The 23542-nt window shown below is 46.0% G+C and overlaps 2 protein-coding genes across 7 annotated transcripts in view; both read left to right on the forward strand.

Annotated features, from left to right (window-relative positions):
• LOC115111638 (smoothelin-like) overlaps positions 1 to 23542 on the forward strand; it is a 101320-nt gene that overhangs the window by 75935 nt on the left and 1843 nt on the right. For 2 of the 6 annotated variants that reach the window (XM_029637904.2, XM_029637908.2), the window contains 9 exons: positions 16733 to 16927; positions 17222 to 17297; positions 17659 to 17691; positions 18672 to 18854; positions 18981 to 19043; positions 19161 to 19236; positions 19370 to 19525; positions 19609 to 19735; positions 20023 to 20174. In XM_029637904.2, coding sequence (XP_029493764.1) covers positions 16733 to 16927; positions 17222 to 17297; positions 17659 to 17691; positions 18672 to 18854; positions 18981 to 19043; positions 19161 to 19236; positions 19370 to 19525; positions 19609 to 19735; positions 20023 to 20174 — 1061 coding nt within the window. Of the gene's footprint in view, positions 1 to 16732; positions 16928 to 17221; positions 17298 to 17658; positions 17692 to 18671; positions 18855 to 18980; positions 19044 to 19160; positions 19237 to 19369; positions 19526 to 19608; positions 19736 to 20022; positions 20175 to 21090; positions 21198 to 22159; positions 22342 to 23542 lie in introns of those variants that run through there. The other 4 variants (XR_003860827.1, XM_029637906.2, XM_029637909.2 and 1 more) reach the window with 4 other exon arrangements.
• Positions 9785 to 16694, forward strand: LOC135565297 (uncharacterized). Its single transcript, XM_065011583.1, has 2 exons — positions 9785 to 10602; positions 15041 to 16694. Exons 1-2 carry the CDS (start codon positions 10000 to 10002, stop codon positions 15101 to 15103), a joined length of 666 nt encoding a protein of 221 aa, XP_064867655.1. The 5' UTR covers positions 9785 to 9999; the 3' UTR covers positions 15104 to 16694.

Here is a 23542-nt window from a genome sequence, read left to right on the forward strand (position 1 = left end):
ACAGTCCATGCCATCTCCCTACAGTCCATGCCACCTCCCTACAGTCCATCCCACCTCCCTACAGTCCATGCCACCTCCCTACAGTCCATGCCATCTCCCTACAGTCCATGCCACCTCCCTACAGTCCATCCCACCTCCCTACAGTCCATGCCACCTCCCACCTCCCTACAGTCCATGCCATCTCCCTACAGTCCATGCCACCTCCCTACAGTCCATGCCACCTCCCACCTCCCTACAGTCCATGCCACCTCCCTACAGTCCATGCCACCTCCCTACAGTCCCATGCTACCTCCCTACAGTCCATGCCATCTCCCTACAGTCCATGCCACCTCCCTACAGTCCATGCCACCTCCCACCTCCCTACAGTCCATGCCACCTCCCTACAGTCCATGCCACCTCCCTACAGTCCATGACACCTCCCTACAGTCCATGCCACCTCCCTACAGTCCATGCCACCTCCCTACAGTCCATGCCACCTCCCTACAGTCTATGACAACTGTCTACAGTCTGTGCCAACTGTCTACAGTCTGTGCCAACTGTCTACAGTCCGTGCCACCTCTCTAGAGTCTATGCCACCTCCCTACAGTCTATGCCACCTCTCTACAGTATGTGCCACCTCCCTACAGTCTGTGCCACCTCCCTACAGTCCCATGCCACCTCCCTACAGTCCCATGCTACCTCCCTACAGTCCCATGCTACCTCCCTACAGTCCCATGCTACCTCCCTACAGTCCCATGCCACCTCCCTACAGTCCCATGCTACCTCCCTACAGTCCCATGCTACCTCCCTACAGTCCCATGCTACCTCCCTACAGTCCCATGCCACCTCACTACAGTCCCATGCCACCTCCCTACAGTCCCATGCCACCTCCCTACAGTCCCATGCTACATCCCTACAGTCCCATGCCACCTCCCTACAGTCCCATGCTATCTCCCTACAGTCCCATGCCACCTCCCTACAGTCCCATGCTACCTCCCTACAGTCCCATGCCACCTCCCTACAGTCCCATGCCACCTCCCTACAGTCCCATGCCACCTCCCTACAGTCCCATGCCACCTCCCTACAGTCCCATGCCACCTCCCTACAGTCCCATGCCACCTCTCTACAGTCTATGCCACCTCCCTACAGTCTATGCCACCTCTCTACAGTCTATGCCACCTCTCTACATTCTATGCCACCTCCCTACAGTCTATGCCACCTCTCTACATTCTATGCCACCTCTCTACATTCTATGCCACCTCCCTACAGTCTATGCCACCTCTCTACATTCTATGCCACCTCTCTACATTCTATGCCACCTCCCTACAGTCTATGCCACCTCTCTACATTCTATGCCACCTCTCTACATTCTATGCCACCTCTCTACATTCTATGCCACCTCCCTACAGTCTATGCCACCTCTCTACAGTCCATGCCACCTCCCTGCAGTCCATGCCACCTCCCTGCAGTCTACGCTACCTCCCTACAGTCTACTCTACCTCCCTACAGTCCACGCTACCTCCCTACAGTCCACGCTACCTCCCTACAGTCCACGCTACCTCCCTACAGTCCACGCTACCTCCCTACAGTCCACGCCACCTCCCTACAGTCCACGCTACCTCCCTACAGTCCACGCTACCTCCCTACAGTCCACGCTACCTCCCTACAGTCCATGCTACCTCCCTACAGTCCATGCTACCTCCCTACAGTCCATGCTACCTCCCTACAGTCCATGCTACCTCCCTACAGTCCATGCTACCTCCCTACAGTCCACGCTATCTCCCTACAGTCCACGCTACCTCCCTACAGTCCACGCTACCTCCCTACAGTCCACGCTACCTCCCTACAGTCCACGCTACCTCCCTACAGTCCACGCTACCTCCCTACAGTCCACGCTACCTCCCTACAGTCCCATGCTACCTCCCAACAGTCCCATGCCACCTCTCTACAGTCCTAGCCACTCAACTAGATGATGACACAGAGGTCCTTCCACAAAATGGGTGCCTTTTGCGTACCTATGATATTTTTCAGTAGAAATTGTGCACCAATATGGCATTTTAAAAGCCTGTTCTATAAATTAAGTGACCTTTTATATAGACCACATAGAGAATTCAATACATTTGCAAAATTCAGCAAATTCACAAGTCCCTCTGTCAACCCTGTGTCATTTCTAGGAAGATTTGAACCCACTTAATTCCAACATTTCACCATCATTGTAAAGCCCTAGATGCTCTGACAGTCATTTCTGAAGATTATTATTTGTTTTATGTGATTATTGATTCATCTACGTCTGTCCCTCATTTTAACATAATTCAGTCATGTGAACTAAACTCTTGTTTTAATGTGCTGAATCTATTCCTTACAAAATATATATTTTAAAAAGAAACTTTGAACCTAACATTGAATCCAATAGTCAAATCATATAGTAAAAGCATGTGAGCTGGTTCTACTCTTTTTGGTAATTTCCTGGTGTTTTGTGGTGGGAAACTGAGTGGGTATGATCATAACATGTCAATCATGTTACCCATACATTTTCATTTTCTCAATTGCCTCTCCCTGTTGCACACAACAATCTTCTTTTCCCCCTGTCACAAGGGGATTTATGTCTGGCTTAAGAAATAACCCTGTTACTTTGCAGCACCTACTGTAATAGGCACTTACTATAGTCTTTTTAAAATGTTTTATATGAAAACGTGTTATTTGCTATACATTTGAACATGCACTGTTAATGACAGAATGTTACAATTCAGATGAAAGTTACACTTCTTAAACGGCACTTCTTAAAAGGAAAAAGCTCTATCATGAGTGAATGAAGGGAAGTGAATGTAGGGTAAGGGAAAAGTGTAGTCTAGTTTCCTACCTCCTTAATGGTTTTCTATTCCACCCCCATGTAGAGCGGAGCAGTAATCTGGTTAGGGGATCAGGGCTGGGCTGGGAGGACGCTGCCTGGGATTGGGGCTGGGAGGGGGGGATGAAAGATGTTGCAGAGAGACTGTCTCTATCAGTTAACCCTGCAGTTACACACAGACAGACTGAGCCAGACGACGGGGCAAGAAGACATGTATTCATTCTACTGAAGATGAGGTGTATGCTTGACCCGTGCTAGGCATAATCAGGACTAATAGGTAACTCTGGTCGAGAGGCTTGCATGTCTGTGTATGTGATGTGTTACAATTTAATTGAAAACATTTCCCATTTTCAGTGGTAAACTTTGGTGGCTCGTTGTGAAAGTCATGGATACGACCATTGGATTCTTTTGATGTCCTTTTTGTAAGGACTTACACCAAGACAGTTGCGCTACATATGTGCACTTGTCCTTGTTTCCAGGTACTGAGACCATGTGTTGAGGTTTAGAATAGGTTTGTGAATAAGAGCACAAGACGTGTTCCTTTTTGTGTAGGCAAACAGGGGACACTTTTTCAGCCAAAGCAACCAGCATGGTATATCAGCCGGGCTTATTCAGGTTATTAGAGACACGTGGAAATAACTCTGCTAATGAGATTTGTGAAGGGAAGCTGGCAGATGCTATTCTCGCTCTAGGTTAGCATCAAGCAGGGCTGCTGCACTGTACCTCTGTCCTGGGTCTAGGCCCCACCACCTGTCCCACATAGTCTCTCAGGCCCATGGAAGTTCAAGGGTGCGTGACAATGATGGACGATGGATTTGTCTGGATTGGCTTCCAGTCCCACCATTAACAGGCTGTCGTGTCTTTGGCATCATTAAACTGAAGATGAATCTTTATCAAATGACTCTCTGTAATTATTATTACGCGATTAAACTGATTAATCATGTAACTGTAATTAACTAGGAAGTCGCGGCACCAAGGAAAATATTCAGATTACAAAGTTATAATTTTCCTAATATAACTTTTCAGATATTTTCATATCTGATCAATAGTCTTCTGATGAATGAATTCTTCTTTACCTCACGTTAGTCTCATTCCAAACGTTGTAAATTGTTGGTTATCTGCACGAACCCAGTCTTCACTATGAGTCATCCATACATCAATTTTCTTAAATCATGAATTTACTAACTAAGTAATTCACAGAAATGCATAAACAAACAGTAGATAGCAACAAAGAAATGATAACGGAGTTTCCCTAGTGGGCTAAACCAGCATGGTGGCTTGTTAGACAAACGGGGAGTGGGGGTCAGCTGAGAAGTTACCACAGAGTTGATAATAATAACAATTGAAATGCTAATCCTTTGCACATGAACGCTCACTCATTCGAGAACAATTGCAATCAATATATATATTTACGCTCAGTGTGTCGTCGGGATCTCTGTTGAAAAGTTTGTTTCTGTTGGAGAGTTTGTCCGCGCTCTCTGTCGTGGATAGAATGGATAGTTCAGTGTGACATTCATTCATGTCATTATGGACAGATGTTTCGGCGGTTGTCGGTCTTCACGTTCAATGATACCGAATTCCTATCTGCAGACTAGTAATTAATATGAAAGACTTGTTCTTATTCTGTCGGTATCGATAGTCTAAGAGTTTAACCACGTGGGATGGTTAAAAGATTCAGCAGTCTGGTCTCAAACCTTGGCCCTCTTGTTATCGAGGTAAGCTGGTCTGCAACTTTTGTCCTCTCGTAATTGAGAGAAACATGGTCTGTTGAGAAATTCTGAAGGTGAGGTTTTATTCGGAATTGCAGAAAAGGGCCTGTCCCCGGATGCCCGACCCTAACTGGGCTCATGGGCGGTCCTCTGATTTAGTTAAACTCAAAAGGGAATTGGAGTTTCCTTCATTAAACAGTCCAAAATCACATTACACAATTTTACCAACAGTATCATCTTCACTCATTCATCTTATACAACAATTAGATGTAAACCTCATATCTGAGATTATTAAATAAATAGCGTTATGGTAATGTGGCCGCACTGTCTCCCATGAGCTCCACAAAATTGCACCAAACGGACCAGTTTGTAGCTGGATTCTTCACCGATCTTTTATACACACACATGTTGTTCGGACCTCAAGTTCTGTGAGGTGGAAGAAATTCCTTTGTTCTCTTCTATGAAAACTCTACTCTCTCGCTATACTGTGGCCATGAGGAGATAATCTCCTCCAGGAATTTACGACCTCTCTCTGACCACAGCAGCCTGGGTGTAGGAGACAGGGGGATGGGGCGTGCTGTACCCAAAGAGGGCAATGTCATGACAAGGCATTGACATTCACATTCCTCTGTCCTCAATAGGATCGTAGGGTTGTATACACACTGATGGAACAGTCCTATTATGGAGGTCTTGCAATCAAAGCTGTGTGATAAGAGGGTTGTTTTGGATGAGTTAGTCTTTATTGGTGTTTGGTAAAGGAGCAGCCATGGGGTACACAGACTGTTTGTGATCTGTGTGGGTGGTCCTCTGCTCCTCTTTGGTGGTATGTACTCAAACCTTATCATCATTATCACCCTTATACACAACCAGTTACTTAATGACGGCTCAGGTTCAGATAGGCTTTTGGACTGGGATAATGCAGATCAGGTAGCATTGAATCTTACAATGGGCAGAATAATAAAAATGCATCAACTCTGAAGAAAGCGGGCAAGAAGCGGGTTGGGGAGAGATGATAAATAATGGTAATTGGCCTTCGTTCTATCTCTGCGGCGACGACGGACAAGCAGTGGCACTCCTGCGGGCATGGAGATTACAGCAGAGCCCTGGGTCACGCTGGTAACGCTGGACAGGGGTTTATGGCCACGGTCCCACAGTGAATGATCAACTGTCAGTCCTGGCTACTCACTGTCATACAGCACACTAACCTCCCTATTGTCAGCACAGCCTGAACAAACACTGAGCACGGGTTACCCAACCAGCACACATGTTCCCTAGTATATGGCCCCTGTACAGGGCTTTTATGGAGGACAGGAGAAAGGGAGAAAGAGATGAGGTCTCTGACTATTTTGGAGATGATCCTGGTCTGTGGATTTTGTTAGTGGAGCCGTAAGTCACATGCAGTGTGTTACTGTTTTATCCCTGGTGTTTTATGGCTATATGACTTAAAGCTGTGGCCTGAGATCATTTATCTCACTGTGCTGTTCTTCTCTGGAGGGGGGGCCAGGGTGAAGTCCCAGCTGAGGTTTATTGGTGTGTTCTGGATTAAGCTGCTGACTATTTTTAGACACTCTCTTGTAAATAACTGCAGCGGGGTCACAACTAGAGGTCGACCGAATATGATTTTTCAACGCCGATACCGATTATTGGAGGACCAAAACAAGCCGATATCGATTAATCTGATTATTTTTATATATATTTTTGTAATAAATGACAATTACAACCATACTGAATGAACAATGAAAACTTATTTTAACTTAATATAATACATTTATAAAATCAATTTAGTCTCAAATAAATAATGAAACATGTTCAATTTGGTTTAAATAATGCAAAAACACAGTTTTGGAGAAGAAAGTAAAAGTGCAATATGTGCCATGTAAAAAAACTAACGTTTAAGTTCCTTGCTCAGAACATGAGAACATATGAAAGCTGATGGTTCCTTTTAACATGAGTCTTCAATATTCCCAGGTAAGATGTTTTAGTTTGTAATTATTATAGGAATTATAGGACTATTTCTCTCTATACAATTTGTATTTCATATACCTTTGACTATTGGATGTTCTTATAGGCACTTTAGTATTGCCAGCCTAATCTCAGGAGTTGATAGGCTTTAAGTCATAAACAGAGCTGTGCATCCAATCATTGCTAAGAGCTGCTGTTTGAATGAATGCTTACGAGCCTGCTGCTGCCTACCACCGCTCAGTCAGACTGCTCTATCAAATATCAAATCATATACTTAATTATAATAAACAAACAGAAATACGAGCCTTTAATATGGTCAAATCCGTAAACTCTCATTTCAAAAACAAAACGTTTATTCTTTCAGTGAAATACGGAAGCATTACATATGTTTTTATATATATATATTTATTTATTTTACCCCTTTTTCTCCCCAATTTCATGGTATCCAATTGTTTTAGGAGCTACTATCTTGTCTCATCGCTACAACTCCCATACGGGCTCGGGAGAGACGAAGGTTGAAAGTCATGCGTCCTCCGATACACAACCCAACCAAGCCGCACTGCTTCTTAACACAGCGCGCATCCAACCCGGAAGCCAGCCGCACCAATGTGTCGGAGGAAACACCGTGCACCTGGCAACCTTGGTTAGCGCGCACTGCGCCCGGCCCGCCACAGGAGTCACTGGTGCGCGATGAGACAAGGACATCCCTATCGGCCAAGCCCTCCCTAACCCGGGCGACGCTAGGCCAATTGTGCATCGCCCCACGGACCTCCCGGTCGCGGCCGGTTACGACAGAGCCTGGGCGCGAACCCAGAGTCTCTGATGGCACAGCTGGCGCTGCAGTACAGCGCCCGTAACCACTGCGTCACCCGGGAGGCCCAGCGTTACATATTTTATCAAACGGGTGGCAACTCAAAGTCTAAATATTACTGTTACATTGCACAACCTTCAATGTTATGTCATAATTATGTAAAATTCTGGCAAATTAATTACGGTCTTTGTTAGGAATAAATGGCCTTTCAACAGTTCACAACGAGCTAGGCAGCCCAAACTGCTGCATATAGCCTGACTCTGCTTGCACTGAACGCAAGAGAAGTGACACAATTTCCCTAGTTAATATTGCCTGCTAACAATAATTTATTTTTTTAACTACATAACAGGTTTAAAAAATATACTTGTGTACTGATTTTAAGAAAGGTATTGATGTTTATGGTTAGGTACATTATTGCAACGATTGTGCTTTTTTCGCGAATGCGCTTTTGTTAAATCATCAAGTTGAAGTAGGCTGTGATTCGATGATAAATTAACAGGCATCGCATTGATTATATGCAACGCAGGACCAGCTAGTTAAACTAGTAATATCATTAACCATGTGTAGTTAACTAGTGATTATGTTAAGATTGATTGTTTTTTATAAGATACGTTTAATGCTAGCTAGCAAATTACCTTGGCTCCTTGCAGCCACAAGGTCCTTTTGATGCTGCACTTGTGTAACAGGTGGTCAGCCTGCCACACAGTCTCCTCGTGGATTGCAATTTAGTCGGCGTCCAAAAAGGCTGATTACCGATTGTTATGAAAACTTGAAATAAGCCATGTTGATTAATCGGTCGACCTCCAGTCACAACGATCAAAGACATTGTCACTTCTCTGATTTACACAGGTGTGCCTTAGGGCATGAATACAGTCACTTGCTTATTATACAGATACATAACATTCAGAGATATAGAGAACATTCACATGCACAACACATGCTCTCTCTGTCTCTATTTATCCCTCTGCCTCTTTCTCGCTCTCCCTCTCCAACACACATGCTCACATATGCACAAACAAAACAGACTGTGTTTTGACAGACACACACACACACACACACACACAAACACAAACCTTGTTGCAGTGTTCAGATGTGTGTGTGTGCGTGCGTGTGCGTGTGCGCCAGACTAAAGTGATGTCCTTGATAGGGTCTGACCCACTTCTCCTGGCCTGCCTGGCCACAGTCTCTCTGGCCTGCTCCCCGTTCCTGGAAGCTGTTCTCCTGTCCTCTAAATCCCAGGATCAGCAGTTCAGTTACACACTCAATATCAATATTAAGGAATGCCTAGGGGTTTGATTAAATCACCAGGGTTGGGGAAGTTCCATTTAAATTCCAGTCAATTCAGGAAGTACAATGATATTCCATTTCCAATTCTCATCAATGCTTTTCAATTAGGAACATTTTGAATTAGAATAAGAATTTAGTTTACTTTCTGAATTGAAACGTAACTGAACCCAACCCTGGAAACCACCATGCCAAATAACTACAAAAATGCTGGTTTTCAGTGAACACAGTTTTAGCTATATTGCTTAAGCACCATTTAGGTGTGTGTACCAGAGATTAAGAACAACATTACGTGCTAAGAGGGCTTGCTTGTGTTGCGCTAACCTTGTTCACCTGGTATCACTGTAGATCACTGTAGTTTGAGTTCAGATGATTTGATTCATGCAGACCTATAGTGCTGTAATTTTCTAAAATTGGAATGGTTATAACCATTCCATACATACACACAAATGCATGCTGGAGGCACACATTCATATCGACACAGACTGTTCAACACTCTCTCAAAGCATTCAACTTGACACACAAAGCACTTGAAGAATGCACACGTTACAGCAGCTGGTCAGACCACTGTGATATTATTTTCTATCAGCAAGTTCCAAAGCAAGCACACGGCCGTGAGCAGCTGGCATTTAACAAGAGCCTTCCCCACGGCCGGGGTCAACCAGAACCAGGTTCAGGTTGTCTATAGTCCACCACATTGACCACCCTCTGTCTCTCTCTCACAGCTCGGTGTGCTTCTTAGGTTCTCCTAACCCTTGGTGACCTGTCCTCTGACCTGACCCATGCAGCTCAACTGACTCATAATGTCAAGCCTGAGAGGCTGCTGTCAAACACTTTAAGTAAAATTCTGTCGGCCCTCTCAGTCGGCCAGACACAGACACAGCCCCATCCAAACCCCAGTCGCCTGCCAATCGAGGTGTGAAGGACAAGGGTTCTAAATAAATGGGGAGTTGGGGGGGGGGGGGGTTATGAATTGTTGTCACCCGTATTTCCCCTCCGGCCCCCCCACCAGACACCCAGGCCCTGACTGACTCAGTGGAATAATAGATGGGGCTAGTGATAAATAAATACACATGTCTATGGCACCTGAGGGAAACAGGGGTGGGGGCCTCTGCTGCCTTGGAAACGGGATTCTGTGAATGCTCATTGGCTGTCTGGGATTTGTGGGGGGTATAAAGAACTAGAGTTGTTTTGGAGGGTCTCTATAAACAGGCAGACAGAGAGATACTGTCCTCTTCTCCCTGGGGATACGTACTGAAAACTCAACCAACATTGCTCTTGGATTGTTTAACTCTTAGAGCTCGATTTGGTTCCTAGCGCTTAGTTGAAAGAGAGGGACTTTGCATCTCATTGTAATGAGATACGACCTTCGGTGTGACTTTTGATATTGAGAGCAGTTACCCACCATGCCTGGAGTGAACCTGGACTTCCTGTCGGCCTCAGAGGCTCCACAGCCCCTGGTGGGCAATCCAGACAGCCTGTGTGCTGAGTCTGGTTTGGAGGAGGTGATTGGTGACCTGCTAGCCCAAGATCAGGCTGAGGAGGAGGAGAGTGATGGTGGTGAGTGTGGGCTGGAGCTGACACTGCGCTGTGCCGTGGGGGAGATCCACAGTGACCTGCAGGCCTTTGGGAAGCGGGTGGATGCACGGCTCGAGGAGGCTGCAGCGCGTGTGGCTCCTCTGTCTACAGCTTTGGCAGCTCTGCAGGAGGAGAACTTGAGGCTGCGTATCCAGCAGGAGAGGCTGGCCCGCCAGGTGGAGGCTCTATGTCAGGCCCTGGGCCTGCCTGAACCACCATCTTACACAGCCTTCGTCCCGGAGCCAACACCCAGCACTCCCAATGACCTCCAACTTCCATCCAGCACACCCCTCAGCCCTAAAACACCCGATGGACGAGATTGTGAACCTGAGGCCACACCAGTCCCACACTGTCCCACCTTTGCCACACGTCGTTCTTCTTCCACCTCCTCACTGATAGGACTAGGAGGCATCTCTCACAGCAACAGCATGGTATGCCTCTCTCTCTCTATGCCTGTATGGATCCCCTCCTGACAAAATATTTAGAATCAGTTCCAGCCTCTTATTCTTTACTGACACTCTCTTCCCTATCCCTCTTTGATGCTTAGATTTTCCTCTAATCTTGGATGACAAGTTTTCGCATCTATAATAAGCATCTGATCAGTCTAGGTTAGTTTATGGTTTTAGTGTTCAGCTTGACAGCAGATTAGAGCACATTGTCAGTACAGATGTCTGGTTACATCTCCGGGTTAGGGGTATCATTGTGAAGAAGGGGATTTAACCGTAACCAATCATCTCGCCAGCTTTGTCTGCATGCCTTTAGCCCCTCCTTCCTTTAGCCCCTCCTTCATGCCTGTAGCCCCTCCTTCTCTCCTGCTGTCTTTTTCCACCCTCTACTTATGAGGACAGTTCCAACATGATCTCTATCATCCCACATCATACCCTCCCATCCACATCATCCCCTCCCATCCACAAAGCATGACCTTCTCTCTCTTCTCTCACTGTTTCGTGCCAGCCCCTCTCTCATTGTCTGTGAGTGTGTGACACTTGTGAGTGTGTGACACCTGCGTTTTTAATATGCATTAATCCTATTGGGTGGATGTTGGGGTTTGTGGAGGTGCCCTCACTGCCCTGAGTGTTTGTGCAGGTGTTCTTCTTTGTTTCCGTGTTCTGTCAGGGGACACACATCCTGTGGTGGGAGGAAGTATCCTGTTTGCTGTCATTTAATCTTCTGAGTAACCGCCTGGTCATGATGAAAGCCTCTGGTCTACTGCCCAAGCACTGGGCTCCTAAGATCTCTGTGGAACTCTCCTCCTAAAATAGGTCCCTAACATTGTGTTGGATTTGGTCTACCCTTCAGTCTTTTAGGAACTCCTCACCTCTCTTTGACATTACGATTTGATTTGGGATATCCTGGTCAGATACTGAACCATACCCTTCTCTGTGGCCAACTGATGGTTCACAGCCTGGGTGCTCTCTCTGATTACATCTCAGGTATGTGACACACCAATGGCACTCCATCAGACCCCCCCCGTGGTCCAGACCCTTTGTAATTACAGGACTCGAGAAATTGGACCTGATGTGCTCCTCAGCCTTCTAGAGGCAGTCAGACTGCTCTTGAACCCTGCAGCCTGCTGTAGTCCAGGTCAAGAAGGTCAGCTCTGCTCCTGTTTTGACTGGGGTAAAGGGAACCCAGCCAAGAGCTGACAATGTAGAGGCTCTCTCTCTCTCTGTCCTATGTTATTTACCTTCAAATTACTATGATGGTATTAGTCTGGTATTATGTACATATTCTTATTCATTCCTTTACATTTCTGTGTGTAAGTAGTTGGGAAATTGTTAGATTACTTGTTAGATATTACTGCATGGTCGGAACTAGAAGCACAAGCATTTCGCTACACTCACATTAACATCTGCTAACCATGTGTATGTGACAAATAAAATGTGATTTGATTTTGATTTGAACACCGGTACCGCTAACACTGACACAGACTATGAAACCTGTTGACCTCTCTGCTCTGTTGGTTGGGAAATCATACTGTATGTTGCTGTAGATTGGTGTGTGTGAAAGTTTGCCAAGTCTGTTATTCCTAATAATGTCATGTATTCTGGGTGACAGAGCATCCTGGCTCTATAGTGTATGTTTATTGTTGTATGTTGATGACATTTTGAGGGATATTGAAGGGAATTGATGTGGTATTATTCAGCTGGACAGGGTCCTTAGCCCAGTAATGCTCCCAGACCAGCTGTTCCTGTCCGTCAGGCCTCTCCCACCCAGAGGGAAGCTGTTCTCCTTTAGTTCAGTCATGTCACAGACTGACAGATGACTGGCATGCATGGAAGCTGATCTTACCCGACACCCTACGCTTCACAATGCCGTACTATATAGATCCACCTCTGCCTCAACACCTCTTACATAACCGAGTCCCGTAGGTCTAGAGTGTACGGATGGCGTAGTGTTAGACTCAACCGGACACCCTTAGCACAATGTCCACTCTCATGCCCATGAAAGAAGACAAAAAAGCCTGTCTCTTTCCAATCATCAATGAATTAGAGATGCGGTTCTCTTTTCCCAGCTCTTATATAACCCAGTACTAAAAGTGTACAGACACGTCACACAATGGCATAGTGTTAGGCACACCAGCCACTCTTAACCTATGTCCACTCTCACAGACGAAAATAACCCCATCTCTTGGGTACTATAACTGGAACCCTAATCACTAATGAATTATATAACAAGCCATTTAAAGTGGATCTGTCCTCTCCCTCACCCCTCTCCCTCACTCCCTCACCCCTAACCCCACAATGTCCAAGCATCTGTTCCAGTGAGGCCCTGTTTGTTTTGGTGTTTTTATGCAGGGCTGTGTCCAATAACATTCCACTGCGGTCAAGTGGCTCTCACTCTGACCTGTCCCATGGGTCAGACCCCTGAATCTCAGTCCAGACCTCCAGGACCAGAACCAGAGGCCACCCTGGATCACACAGCTCTGTCTGCACTGGGGCTGGGGGGCACCCTCTCCTTGGCTGGTCTCTCTGGGAGGAGAGGGGGTGGGGGGGTGGGGGCTGATGGGGTCAGTGCCAGCAGTCTGGGGCTAAATCTGGACCTGGACATCTATAACAAAAGCATTAAAGTCTAGCAGACCAGCCCAGCCCAGCCTCTATAGTCTGCAAAAGGCATGTGGCACCATATGAAAATCTATTTAAGAGGTGTTACCTAGAGGCTTCATGGCCTCTTAAAAGAAATGGTTACAAAGCCAGTGGTGTCTTAATGGAAGACTGTGCTGCGTTTATGTCCATGTCTCATCTCCTTTATTCGTCTGTCAGCAGTGGGAGCACACAAAAAGCCTACATCTCTCCTGTCTGTAACAGCACTGACTGAGGTGCACCATCTGCTCCTGGACCATGTGCTTGTGCTTTTACAGTACTGTAGTGTGTATACTACTATAGGAGTTAAGCTGGATTCAATCCTACACAGTTTAGATTATTGCACCTCTACAGGCCCATAGCCAAAGTAGTGCTTTACTCCTGTCACATGACATGAGCCCTCTGTTCCTCATCATACTGCTTAGACAGACTGAGAGGGCCAATGATGAGTGAGCTAACTGTTGCTTGGCAGGGACGTCGAACCGCTGTAACTCTCTGTTTGTAAGACCTTGGGATTAATAATAATTAGGCAAAGACTCGACTTGATGCAAAAGGATCGTACAATTTATTCACAAGAACGTTCTAAAGTCAAGAATGCAAACACGGTCTTTATAACACACACACAAACAAGTTCAAATCTTAAGCTACGCCTTGCTCAGACAGTCGGTGTTTTTCCACTACACAGATACATTGTTTCTTTAATCTGAAACATGCTTCATAATCTTCTGCAAGCCTAACAGTTTCTCCACTCCACGGGTGGGGACAGAATGTCCTGTAAGGAACACAGTAGTACAACTTGTCTGTCGACAGCTCCTCTTACCATTTGTTTCACACTTGCACCCTGCTTACATACTAAAAAGGAGCAAAAGGTCCTTGTTCTAATTCTGACGAAAACTACATACATTATCAGATTATAGTTTCTAAAGATTTCATACAATTATATGGTTTCAGGGTGGAATATTTGAATCATTACCTTTAATAAAAACAGCATGGGGATGAGGTAGGTAGATTGGGTGGGCTATTTACAGATGGACTATGTACAGCTACAGCGATCAGTTAGCTGCTCAGATAGTTGATGTTTAAAGTTGGTGAGGGAAATAAAAGTCTCCAGCGATTTTTGCAATTCGTTCCAGTCACTGGCAGCAGAGAACTGGAAGGAAAGGCGGCCAAATGAGGTGTTGGCTTTGGGGAGGATCAGTGAGATATACCTGCTGGAACGTGTGCTACGGGTGGGTGTTGTTATCGTGACCAGTGAACTGAGATAAGGTGGAGCTTTACCTAGCATAGACTTATAGATGAGCTGGAGCCAGTGGGTCTGGCGATGAATATGTAGCGAAGGCCAGTTGACTAGAGCATACAGGTCGCAGTGGTGGGTAGTATAAGGTGATTTGGTAACAAAACGGATGGCACTATGATAGACTGCATCCAGTTTGCTGAGTAGAGTATTGGAAGCTATTTTGTAGATGACATCGCCGAAGTCGAGGATCGGCAGGATAGTCAGTTTTACTAGGGTAAGTTTGGCGGCGTGAGTGAAGGAGGCTTTGTTGTGAAATAGAAAGCCGATTAGAAAGCCGATAGACGATAGGGGACCTTCAATGCTGCGGAAATGTTTTGGTACCCTTCCGCAGATCTGTGCCTCGCCTCAATCCCGTTTCTGAGCTCTACTGACAATTCCTGTGACCTCATGGCTTGGTTTTTGCTCTGACATGCACTGTCAAATGTGGGACCTTATATAGACAGGTCTGTGCCTTACCAAATCATGTCCAATGAATTTAATTTTCCACAGGTGGACTCCAATGAAGTTGTAGGAGCATCTCAAGGAGGATCAATGGAAACAGGATGCATCTGAGCTCAATTTCAAGTCTCATAGCAACGGGTCTAAAAACTTATGTAAATAAGGTTTTTCTGTTTTTTTTAGTTTTAATACATTTACAAAAAAATCTAAAAACCTGTTTTGGCTTTGTCATTATGGGGTATTGTGTGTAGATTGCTGAGGTTTACAAAAAATATATAATAATTTTAGATTAAGTCTGTAATGTAACAAAATGTAGAAAAAGTGAAGGTGTCTGAATACTTTCCAAAAGCACTAGTGTGTGTGTGTGTGTGTGTGTGTGTGTGTGTGTGTGTGTGTGTGTGTGTGTGTGTGTGTGTGTGTGTGCTATCGTTCAAAAGTTTGGGGTTACTTAGAAATGTCCTTGATTTTTAAAGAAGAGTACATTTTTTGTAAATTAAAATAACATAAAATTGATCAGAAATCCAGGTTAGACATGGTTAATGTTGAAAATGACTATTGTTGCTGGAAATGGTTTTTAATGGAATATCTACATTGTCATACAGAGGCCCATTATCAGCAACCATCACTCCTGTGTTCCAATGGCACGTTGTGTTAGCTAATCCAAGTTTATAATTTTATAAGGCTAATTGATCATTAGAAAACCCCTTTGCAATTATGTTAGCACAGCTGCAAACTGTTGTCCTGATTTAAAGAGGCAATAAAACTGGCCTTTAGACTAATTGAGTATCTGGAGCATCTGCATTTGTGCGTTCGATTACAGGCTCAAAATGGCGGGAAACAAATAACTATCTTCTGAAACTCGTCCGTCTATTCTTTTTCTGAGAAATGAAGGCTATTCCATGCAAGAAATTGCCAAGAAACTTAAGATCTCGTACAACACTGTGTACTACTCCCTTCACAGAATAGCGCAAACTGTAACCAGAATAGAAAGAGGAGTGGGAGGCCCCGGTGCACAACTGAGCAAGAGGACAAGTACATTAGAGTGTCTAGTTTGAGAAACGGATGCCTCACAAGTCCTCAAATGTCCTTCTTTTTCATTGTTGCAAATAAAAAACACCAGCAAATCAGCTTCAAGTGATTTTAATTTTGTAAATCTGTTCCCAAGTATTACTACGCATAGAGACACGTGATCAAATACAAATGTAAACAAGGTTTGAAATGGTTTTGTTTTAGTCAAATATTATCTGTTTGGCCTTCTTGCGGTCAATTTGCAGCCTACAACTTATTTATAATTATGTTCTGGCCCCCGACCATCCACTCAAGTACAAATGATCCCGCTGCTGAGTCTAGTTGATTCTTGGAGTACATGCTCCCCCTCCCACCTCCAAACGTTCCAGGACGTTTTCCTGAAATCCTCCAGTGCTCATTCCACCCTAAATGTCAGCAAACTGCTGTAAACACAGCTGTAGGGGTTGACGGATCAGAAGCCTCCCTTTTCTGTCCCTCCCCTGGCCTTGTGTGTTCTGGTCCCATGGTTTCTCACCAGCTGGAAAATGGTATTTGAGTATGATCGACCACCTTTTGTATCTGTTTATGTCTGTGCTGAAATTAACATTGACCCTCAGCTGAGGATAAAAAATTGTTCGCACTCACAGTCTAAAATGGATACCAATCCTGATTTAAAAAGCTGTATAACATGAAAATAACCCATCATGCCCTCTCTCTCTCTCTCTGTCTGTGTAGATGGAGACAGAGCCTGTGATGGCCTCAGAGCCAGTGTTTGCAGTGGAGCCCTCGGTGCAGGTGGCATGCTGTCAGGCCCCGGCTACTGTACCCAACGGCTCTTCTGCAGCTCGGGCCAAAGTCGAAGAACGCTCCGGAAAACTGACTGCAGAACAGCTGGCCGCCATCAACGATGAGGAGCTCCTGGATAAAATGGTACTTCCCACTCCCCCATATCACACATGCTTACAGTCCTCAAATCCCCAAACGTAAATGTGTTGCAATGTGGTGTTGTTGTTTTTGTGTATTAGTGAAGAGTTTAATCTGATCTGCTGAGAGAACTTATATTTGGAAAGGTCATACCTTTACATTTCAGTGTGTGTCTGTGTGTCTTGTGTGTGTACACTACACTCTGTGTGAGTGTGCTGTGTGTATTTGTAGCTATATGACTGAGTTTGTCTGAAGACCTACCCCTCTCATTCCTTCCGTCTGTCCTGTTCTTTCCGACAGCTGGATGAGTCCAAGGACTTTGAGGAGAGGAAGATGATCCGACAGGCCATGAGAGATCTGCGTAAGAGGAAGAGAGGTGAGAGAGACCACAGCCAGACTAACCAACCTCGTGTCCCTTCCCTCTCTCCAACCTCTAACACCTTTCAATGTTTCACTCTCTGTACTTACTTGACCACTCTATACCTCAACCTCATTTCTTTATTTACCTCCTTTTTTTCTCTTCCTTATCCATCTCTTTGTTATTTTCCCTGGTTTCATATTTGTAGCTGTTGTCTTTTCTCCATCATTGTCTTGTTTTAATTATGATATTAACTGCTGGGTCTTTCTGCTGGTGACCTTCATCACATCTAGTCTGCATTATGTACCTGCCTCATCTCTCGCCATTTTCCATCCTTATTTTCTGATCTTATTTTCACGTTCTCCCATCCTGCTCTCAGAAGCCGTACTGGGATGTACACAGGAGGAAATAGGTAGGAACATCCTGTGTGTTTGCGGACTATGTTAATACAGTATATGCATCCGTGTTAGTCATTTATCAATGTCCCGCTTGGCTGTATCCCCTCATTGTCAACCATACTGTCCCACCAGTGCTGTTTGGAGCTTGTCATTTGAGTTTTCTCAATGATACACATTGATCATGAACTGACCAACAGCAACCATGAACATGCAAAACCTGTATGGTGGACATTGAGGGAACGCATGAGTCTTTATGTTTTCTGTAGATGTTGGAGTGACTACCCAGCACTCACCACAGTGCCATATGTGATCTATCAGGGGGATAAGGGACTTTATGATTCACTCACTGTCTCAGGGCAAACACACCTCATGTTGTTCCACATATGGATGGCTGGGTGCAAAGTGCTAACTGTTTGTTGAGACTCCAGACAGGACTCGGAACTCTGTATCAGAGAAGTTTCCATGGGCTTAGTAACTAGCCATCCAGTTCATCCCTGTATTACCCTTAACCCTAGCCAATCTGTTGAAACAGTAAGTGAGAGGCCGGAGGTATTTAGTTCCATTATAATGAGCGCTTAACTGTGTCTCTGGGGATTAGGAAGGTATATGGACAGGTAAGACTGCTAGAGCTCTCAGGCATCGGGTAACAGTAGTGTTGGACAGCGTTCAGTAGCCTTACTATGCCAGTGTCTCATTGGTCTGACGTGACGTTCAGGGTCTCTGTTTGCACTCTTTGATGTTTGTTCAGCACATGCCCCACCACAGCACGGCCTGGGGTTGGTTGTGTTTGTCTTTCACCTGTGGGTGGCTGTTTGTGTTCCAAGGCATTTGATGGTGCTTTGGAAAGAATCTTGAAATGTACCTCCGCAAACATTCAACCCATGTTTAGTTTGGCTTTGTAGCAGATGAGATGCTGTCAACTTGTTGAGTGCCTCTTCTCCCTCTTTTTCCACTGACCTTTTCCTCTTGCCATCCCTCCTCTCCTCTATCTCAGACCAGAGAGAGAAGGAGAGAGAGGTTCGTCTTGTGGAGCTTCGGCAGCAGAGAGAAGAGCGCGCTCAGAAGGGTCGTACGGGAGGAGGAGGAGCTGAAGAGGTCGTGATGAGGAAGGTGGAGAAGTCAGCTGATGGCTCCACCCTCAGCCAAGTCACCAAGACAAACCACTTCGCCCAGTCTGGTAGGCCAATCACACACCATGTCTTAGGCTGACAACATGGCTGATACATTTGGGCAGAACACTAGCTCCTGCATGATCTTCCCAGGTCAGTTGAAATGGTTCTAATGTACGTGTTTGTGTGTCTAGGTGATGGCAGCAGGACAGCTCACAGCACCACCATGGAGGCCAGTTACGTGAAGAAAACAGACAGTGAGTCATCAATGCATCTTCCTCCTCATTTAAATCATCATTTGATTGCTATCTGTTCTCATCCATATATGGTGTTGTGTGATCTCATCACCACCACCACCTCCCTGTGTTCTGTAGTGGGGACAGTCCAGTCGAAGTCCTACAGCTACTCATCTACCTCTTCCAGCTCCAGCTCCGCCAGGAAAGTGGGCAGGTGAGAACTGAACCCATATAATACTGTGCTGTATTGAATACTGTGCCTAAACCCTCCTCCTCTGCAACCCCTATAGGATTAACGGAAATTGTGTTGAACTGTAATGTACCCCTTCTCTATCTTCCTCCATCAGTGTGTTTGACCGTGAGGATGACACAGCGTCCCGTGCTGCGGAGCGCCGGCAGGCTGAGAAGCGTAAGGAGCTGATGAGAGCCCAGAGTCTGCCCAAGACGTCCGCCGCACAGTCCCGCAAAGCCATGATCGAGAAGTTGGAGAAGGAGAGCGGAGGGTAAGGATAGAAAGAACTGAGAATAGCAAAGAATGAGAAGAGTTTAAACAAGTCTATGCTAACATAAACCAACCCCCCTTCAGTCCAGGGAATAAAGCGGTTGCCAAGGTGAACATGGTCCAGCGCTCCGCTAGCTGTGTGGTGCCCAATGCCAACTCCATCAAACAGATGCTGCTGGACTGGTGCCGCGCCAAGACCCGCTCATACGAGGTGAGCCAACCCACCATGGCACTATGCTGAGTGTCCAGTCTCCTTAAAGATCTGAGGCATTCACACTTCACACTAGCTCATCCTGCTATGAGGCTTAGGCCTTTATATAACCCCTCTACTGCAAACAAAACCTGCCATCATGTCTTCTCTGTCAGCAATGCTGTGTTCTCTCACATACTCTTGAGTCTAGTCTATGAGGTGACTAATGACATTTGGAAGTATTGGTTAATGCTTTGTGATTGAATATAGTATTCCTCTCCTCCTCTTCTTCTTCTTTCCTCCTGCAGAATGTGGACATCCAGAACTTCTCGTCCAGTTGGAGTGATGGCATGGCGTTCTGTGCCCTGGTCCATAACTTCTTCCCAGAGGCCTTTGACTACTCCTCTCTCACTGCTGCCAACCGCAGACACAACTTTGAGGTGGCCTTCAGCACTGCAGAGTGAGTACACACATACACTTGTAAACTGTACATCATGCATGCGCTCATAGACGTACTGAATGTGATGTCTTGAAATATGACATGCAGTCAGAACTTCAGCCCTGGGCTAAATGGAATCTTTACTCTTGGAGTTGCTCCCATGGCCATTTACAGCAGAATGGGCCAGGGTCTGAGTGAACCATCCTCCGCCCCAAAGACCATCAATCGTCTGACCACCCCAAGGCTCTGTTCGTGGGAAATTAGATCCACTGTAGCTGTCTAGCCCCCCCCCCAATTAAACTCAAAATCCGTCAAACAACTTGAGAACCAGAACTTCCCTCGCCTTTCTCTGCCCCAGACCCCCCACTCCTCCTTCTCTGCCCCAGACCCCACACTCCTCCTTCTCTGCCCCAGACCCCCACACTCCTCTTTCTCTGCCCCAGACCCCCACACTCCTCTTTCTCTGCCCCAGACCCCCACACTCCTCTTTCTCTGCCCCAGACTCCCACACACCTATTTCTCTGAAAAGATATGATCCCTCTATTGGGTATGTTTGTTTGACCTCTGTAAAAATCAACACTGAGCTGCCAGTCTATGGATTCCTCAGGCTCAGCAAGACAGGACCTCTGGGTTCTCACCATCATCTCTTAGCCTTAATACCACCTAACTACCCATTCATGTTCAGTAAGAATGCCTGCCCGAGGAAGGAAAAGAATGTGAATCCACAGGATTGGATTCATCAGATTCAGCGATTGGACTCAACTCACTGTTTCCAGGGGCCCTACAGTAAGAGGGTTGGGGTGGGCCTGGGCCACTGCTCTTTTTTTATCCCTCCTCTCTCTCATGTCTGTACAGTCAGCTCCTGGATCTGTTACTACCACTACTACTATCTCCTGTACCTTTAAACCTCCACTCTCCATCCACTCTCTCCTCTCAGAGACGTTCTCCTCAGTAACCGCTGTGTGATGTGACCCTCCATCCACCAACCCTGATCTAAACCAGGAAACTCCTGAGACTGACCCCTCCCCAAACAACAACCACCAGGTTACTACAGTACAGGAAGAGCACTCGAGTGACTTCCTCCCAGACCCCTCTCCTTCCCTCTCTCCTTTAATCTGTCCCTCTCCTCCTCCTCCTCTTCCTCACTCCACCTCTGTCATCTCCTCTTTTGATGAGGTCATGTACTGCCGACCTCTGTCCTGTCACCCACCAGTGTCTGCTGTGTTCACCTGTCCTTAGAGCCACTGTGATGATGCTGCTCATGACAAGGACCATGATGACGTAAACACCGGATTGTCAAACACGTGTTCCTCCTAGCTAGACCCCCAACCCCCTCTTTGCCACTGTGCTGCACTGTCACTCCCTTACCAACCTCACCCCCCCCTGCCACTGTGCCTCATCTGGAACCCTCTCTCACACCCCTCCAACACAAACACACCACCCTGTGCACCACCAGTGTGTTTCTCTTCTAGGTTCACCCTGTGGTCCATGTCTTTATGTCAGTGTAGGATTCTTCTTGTTTTTTTCTTGTCTCTTGTTTTTGTACTGGACAAAACAAAGCCAATGTTCTACCATTGATGTCTCTATAACCCCATGCCCAAGTCTTTTGTCTCAGTGCACAGAAAAAAACTACAAAAAAAACAAACAAAAAGGCAAAATGGACGTCACCTGACGCTTCATTTGCCATTTTGTTGTGTCTGCGTGTGTGCACATATGTGTCATGTTGTTCATGAAGCATGTCAACTCATGGATATGTTTGTTAACACAGGGAATGTAATGTTATGGTGTGTTTTTGTGTCTTCTCTCTCCCTCTCTCCACACCCTGGCTATTCCTCTCACTTGGCTGCTCACTGCTCACTCTCTCATCCTCCTTCCTTCTGTCTCCCTCACTTCTACCTGTTCACTTTTCATATATCTGTATTTTCGGCTTTCCTCCCTCTTCTCTTTCTCTCCCCCTCCCTCGCCCCCCTCTCTCCCCCTGCTCCCTCTCCGGGGTGCGGGTGCAGGAAGCTGGCTGACTGTCCCGAGCTGTTGGACGTAGAGGACATGGTGCGGATGCGTGAGCCAGATTGGAAGTGTGTGTACACGTACCTGCAGGAGTTCTACAGGGGCCTGGTGACCAAGGGCCTGGTTAAAACCAAAAACTCCTCCTAAGAGTCACACCCCTAGGACCCCAAATGCACTCATGGTGAGAGAGGGAACAGGCCCACGGAGGAACCTCATGCTGGTGCTGGGGGTTTATGGGGTGGGATTGGTGTGAGTGGGAGATTCTCAATTGAGCGAAAGTCTATACTCTACTCGTGTCCTCCGTCCTCTTCTCCGGCCATGACCCAGAAACCAATAAGTGGTCGCCATATGTAGGATAATTCATTAATTGGTTAACCGAGGAGTTTCCTCATCTCCTAGATTGTCTCATCCAGCGGAGGATACCAGAGTTTTTCTCTCAAACCCTTGAATCAGCTGTTGTTTACCCGAAGAAGAAAAACATACACACATTTAAAACGATACGCTACTTATACATTTATCCATAAAATATCTAGCACAACTAGCTAAATGTATTTTTACCACTTTACACATGACATTTGCCTGATGACGAGCTAGTTGCGAAGGAGAGTCTTATTTCATATATGAGCATTTGTTTCCACGTTTCCTCTCCTCGATGACTCCTATCCTCGATTACCACTGACCTTTTTCAAAAGGAGGCGAGGAGAGGACAGAGAAGAGGACGTGAGGAATTGAGCAAATCCAATTGAGATTCTCCCAGTGTGTGACTGTGGGTGTAGGAGTGCATGTTGTCGGGGGGTCAGGATCAACAACAGTGCCACCAGTTCCATCATATTATGATGGTGAAGTCAGACAGGAGAAGAGTGAGCCATCCATTAATACATTCAAGATCATTATCCTGCAGGAAGTCATATGAAGTTGTAGGAAGCGTACTCTTAGTGTAAGTGAGAGCTCAGTTTTCTCCGCCCTGTGAGCCAGTGCTGGGGTCCAGAGGCCCAAACATGGACTGTGAGTGTGTGACTGCAGTCAGAGCCAGGTTCCAGGCTCCAGCCAGGCAGAGGGCCAGCCATCAGCACACCCCATCTGCAGCTCCACACTTTAAAAGGAGCTGCCGCAACACAACACTGGAGTGGAAACAGAGATTGGAAACAAAGTGGAGAGGAAAAAGAAATGTCAGACCTGTGCTGTGTGAAGCATGTGTATCATCTCCCCTCATTTAGTGACTTCAGAATTACTGATGTTTTTCTACTTGAAGTGTATAAAGCCTGGTCAGTTATATAAGCCGTTGCTGAATGACATAAATAGACTTATCTCCTTAGTATCTAACACAACAAAGAAAAACTTCATACAGAGTTTTACAGGGTTGACATTTGTGTTTGTCTTTG

Source organism: Oncorhynchus nerka, linkage group LG27, assembly GCF_034236695.1.
Source record: "Oncorhynchus nerka isolate Pitt River linkage group LG27, Oner_Uvic_2.0, whole genome shotgun sequence".
Classification (NCBI taxonomy): domain Eukaryota; kingdom Metazoa; phylum Chordata; class Actinopteri; order Salmoniformes; family Salmonidae; genus Oncorhynchus; species Oncorhynchus nerka.

Excerpts from the sequence above, each read along its gene's own strand:
- LOC135565297 (XM_065011583.1), top strand. The coding sequence starts at position 10,000 with ATGCCTGGAGTGAACCTGGACTTCCTGTCGGCCTCAGAGGCTCCACAG. Across the intron at positions 10,603-15,040 it reads TCTCTCACAGCAACAGCATG|GTGGACTCCAATGAAGTTGT; the intron begins GTATGCCTCTCT and ends AATTTTCCACAG.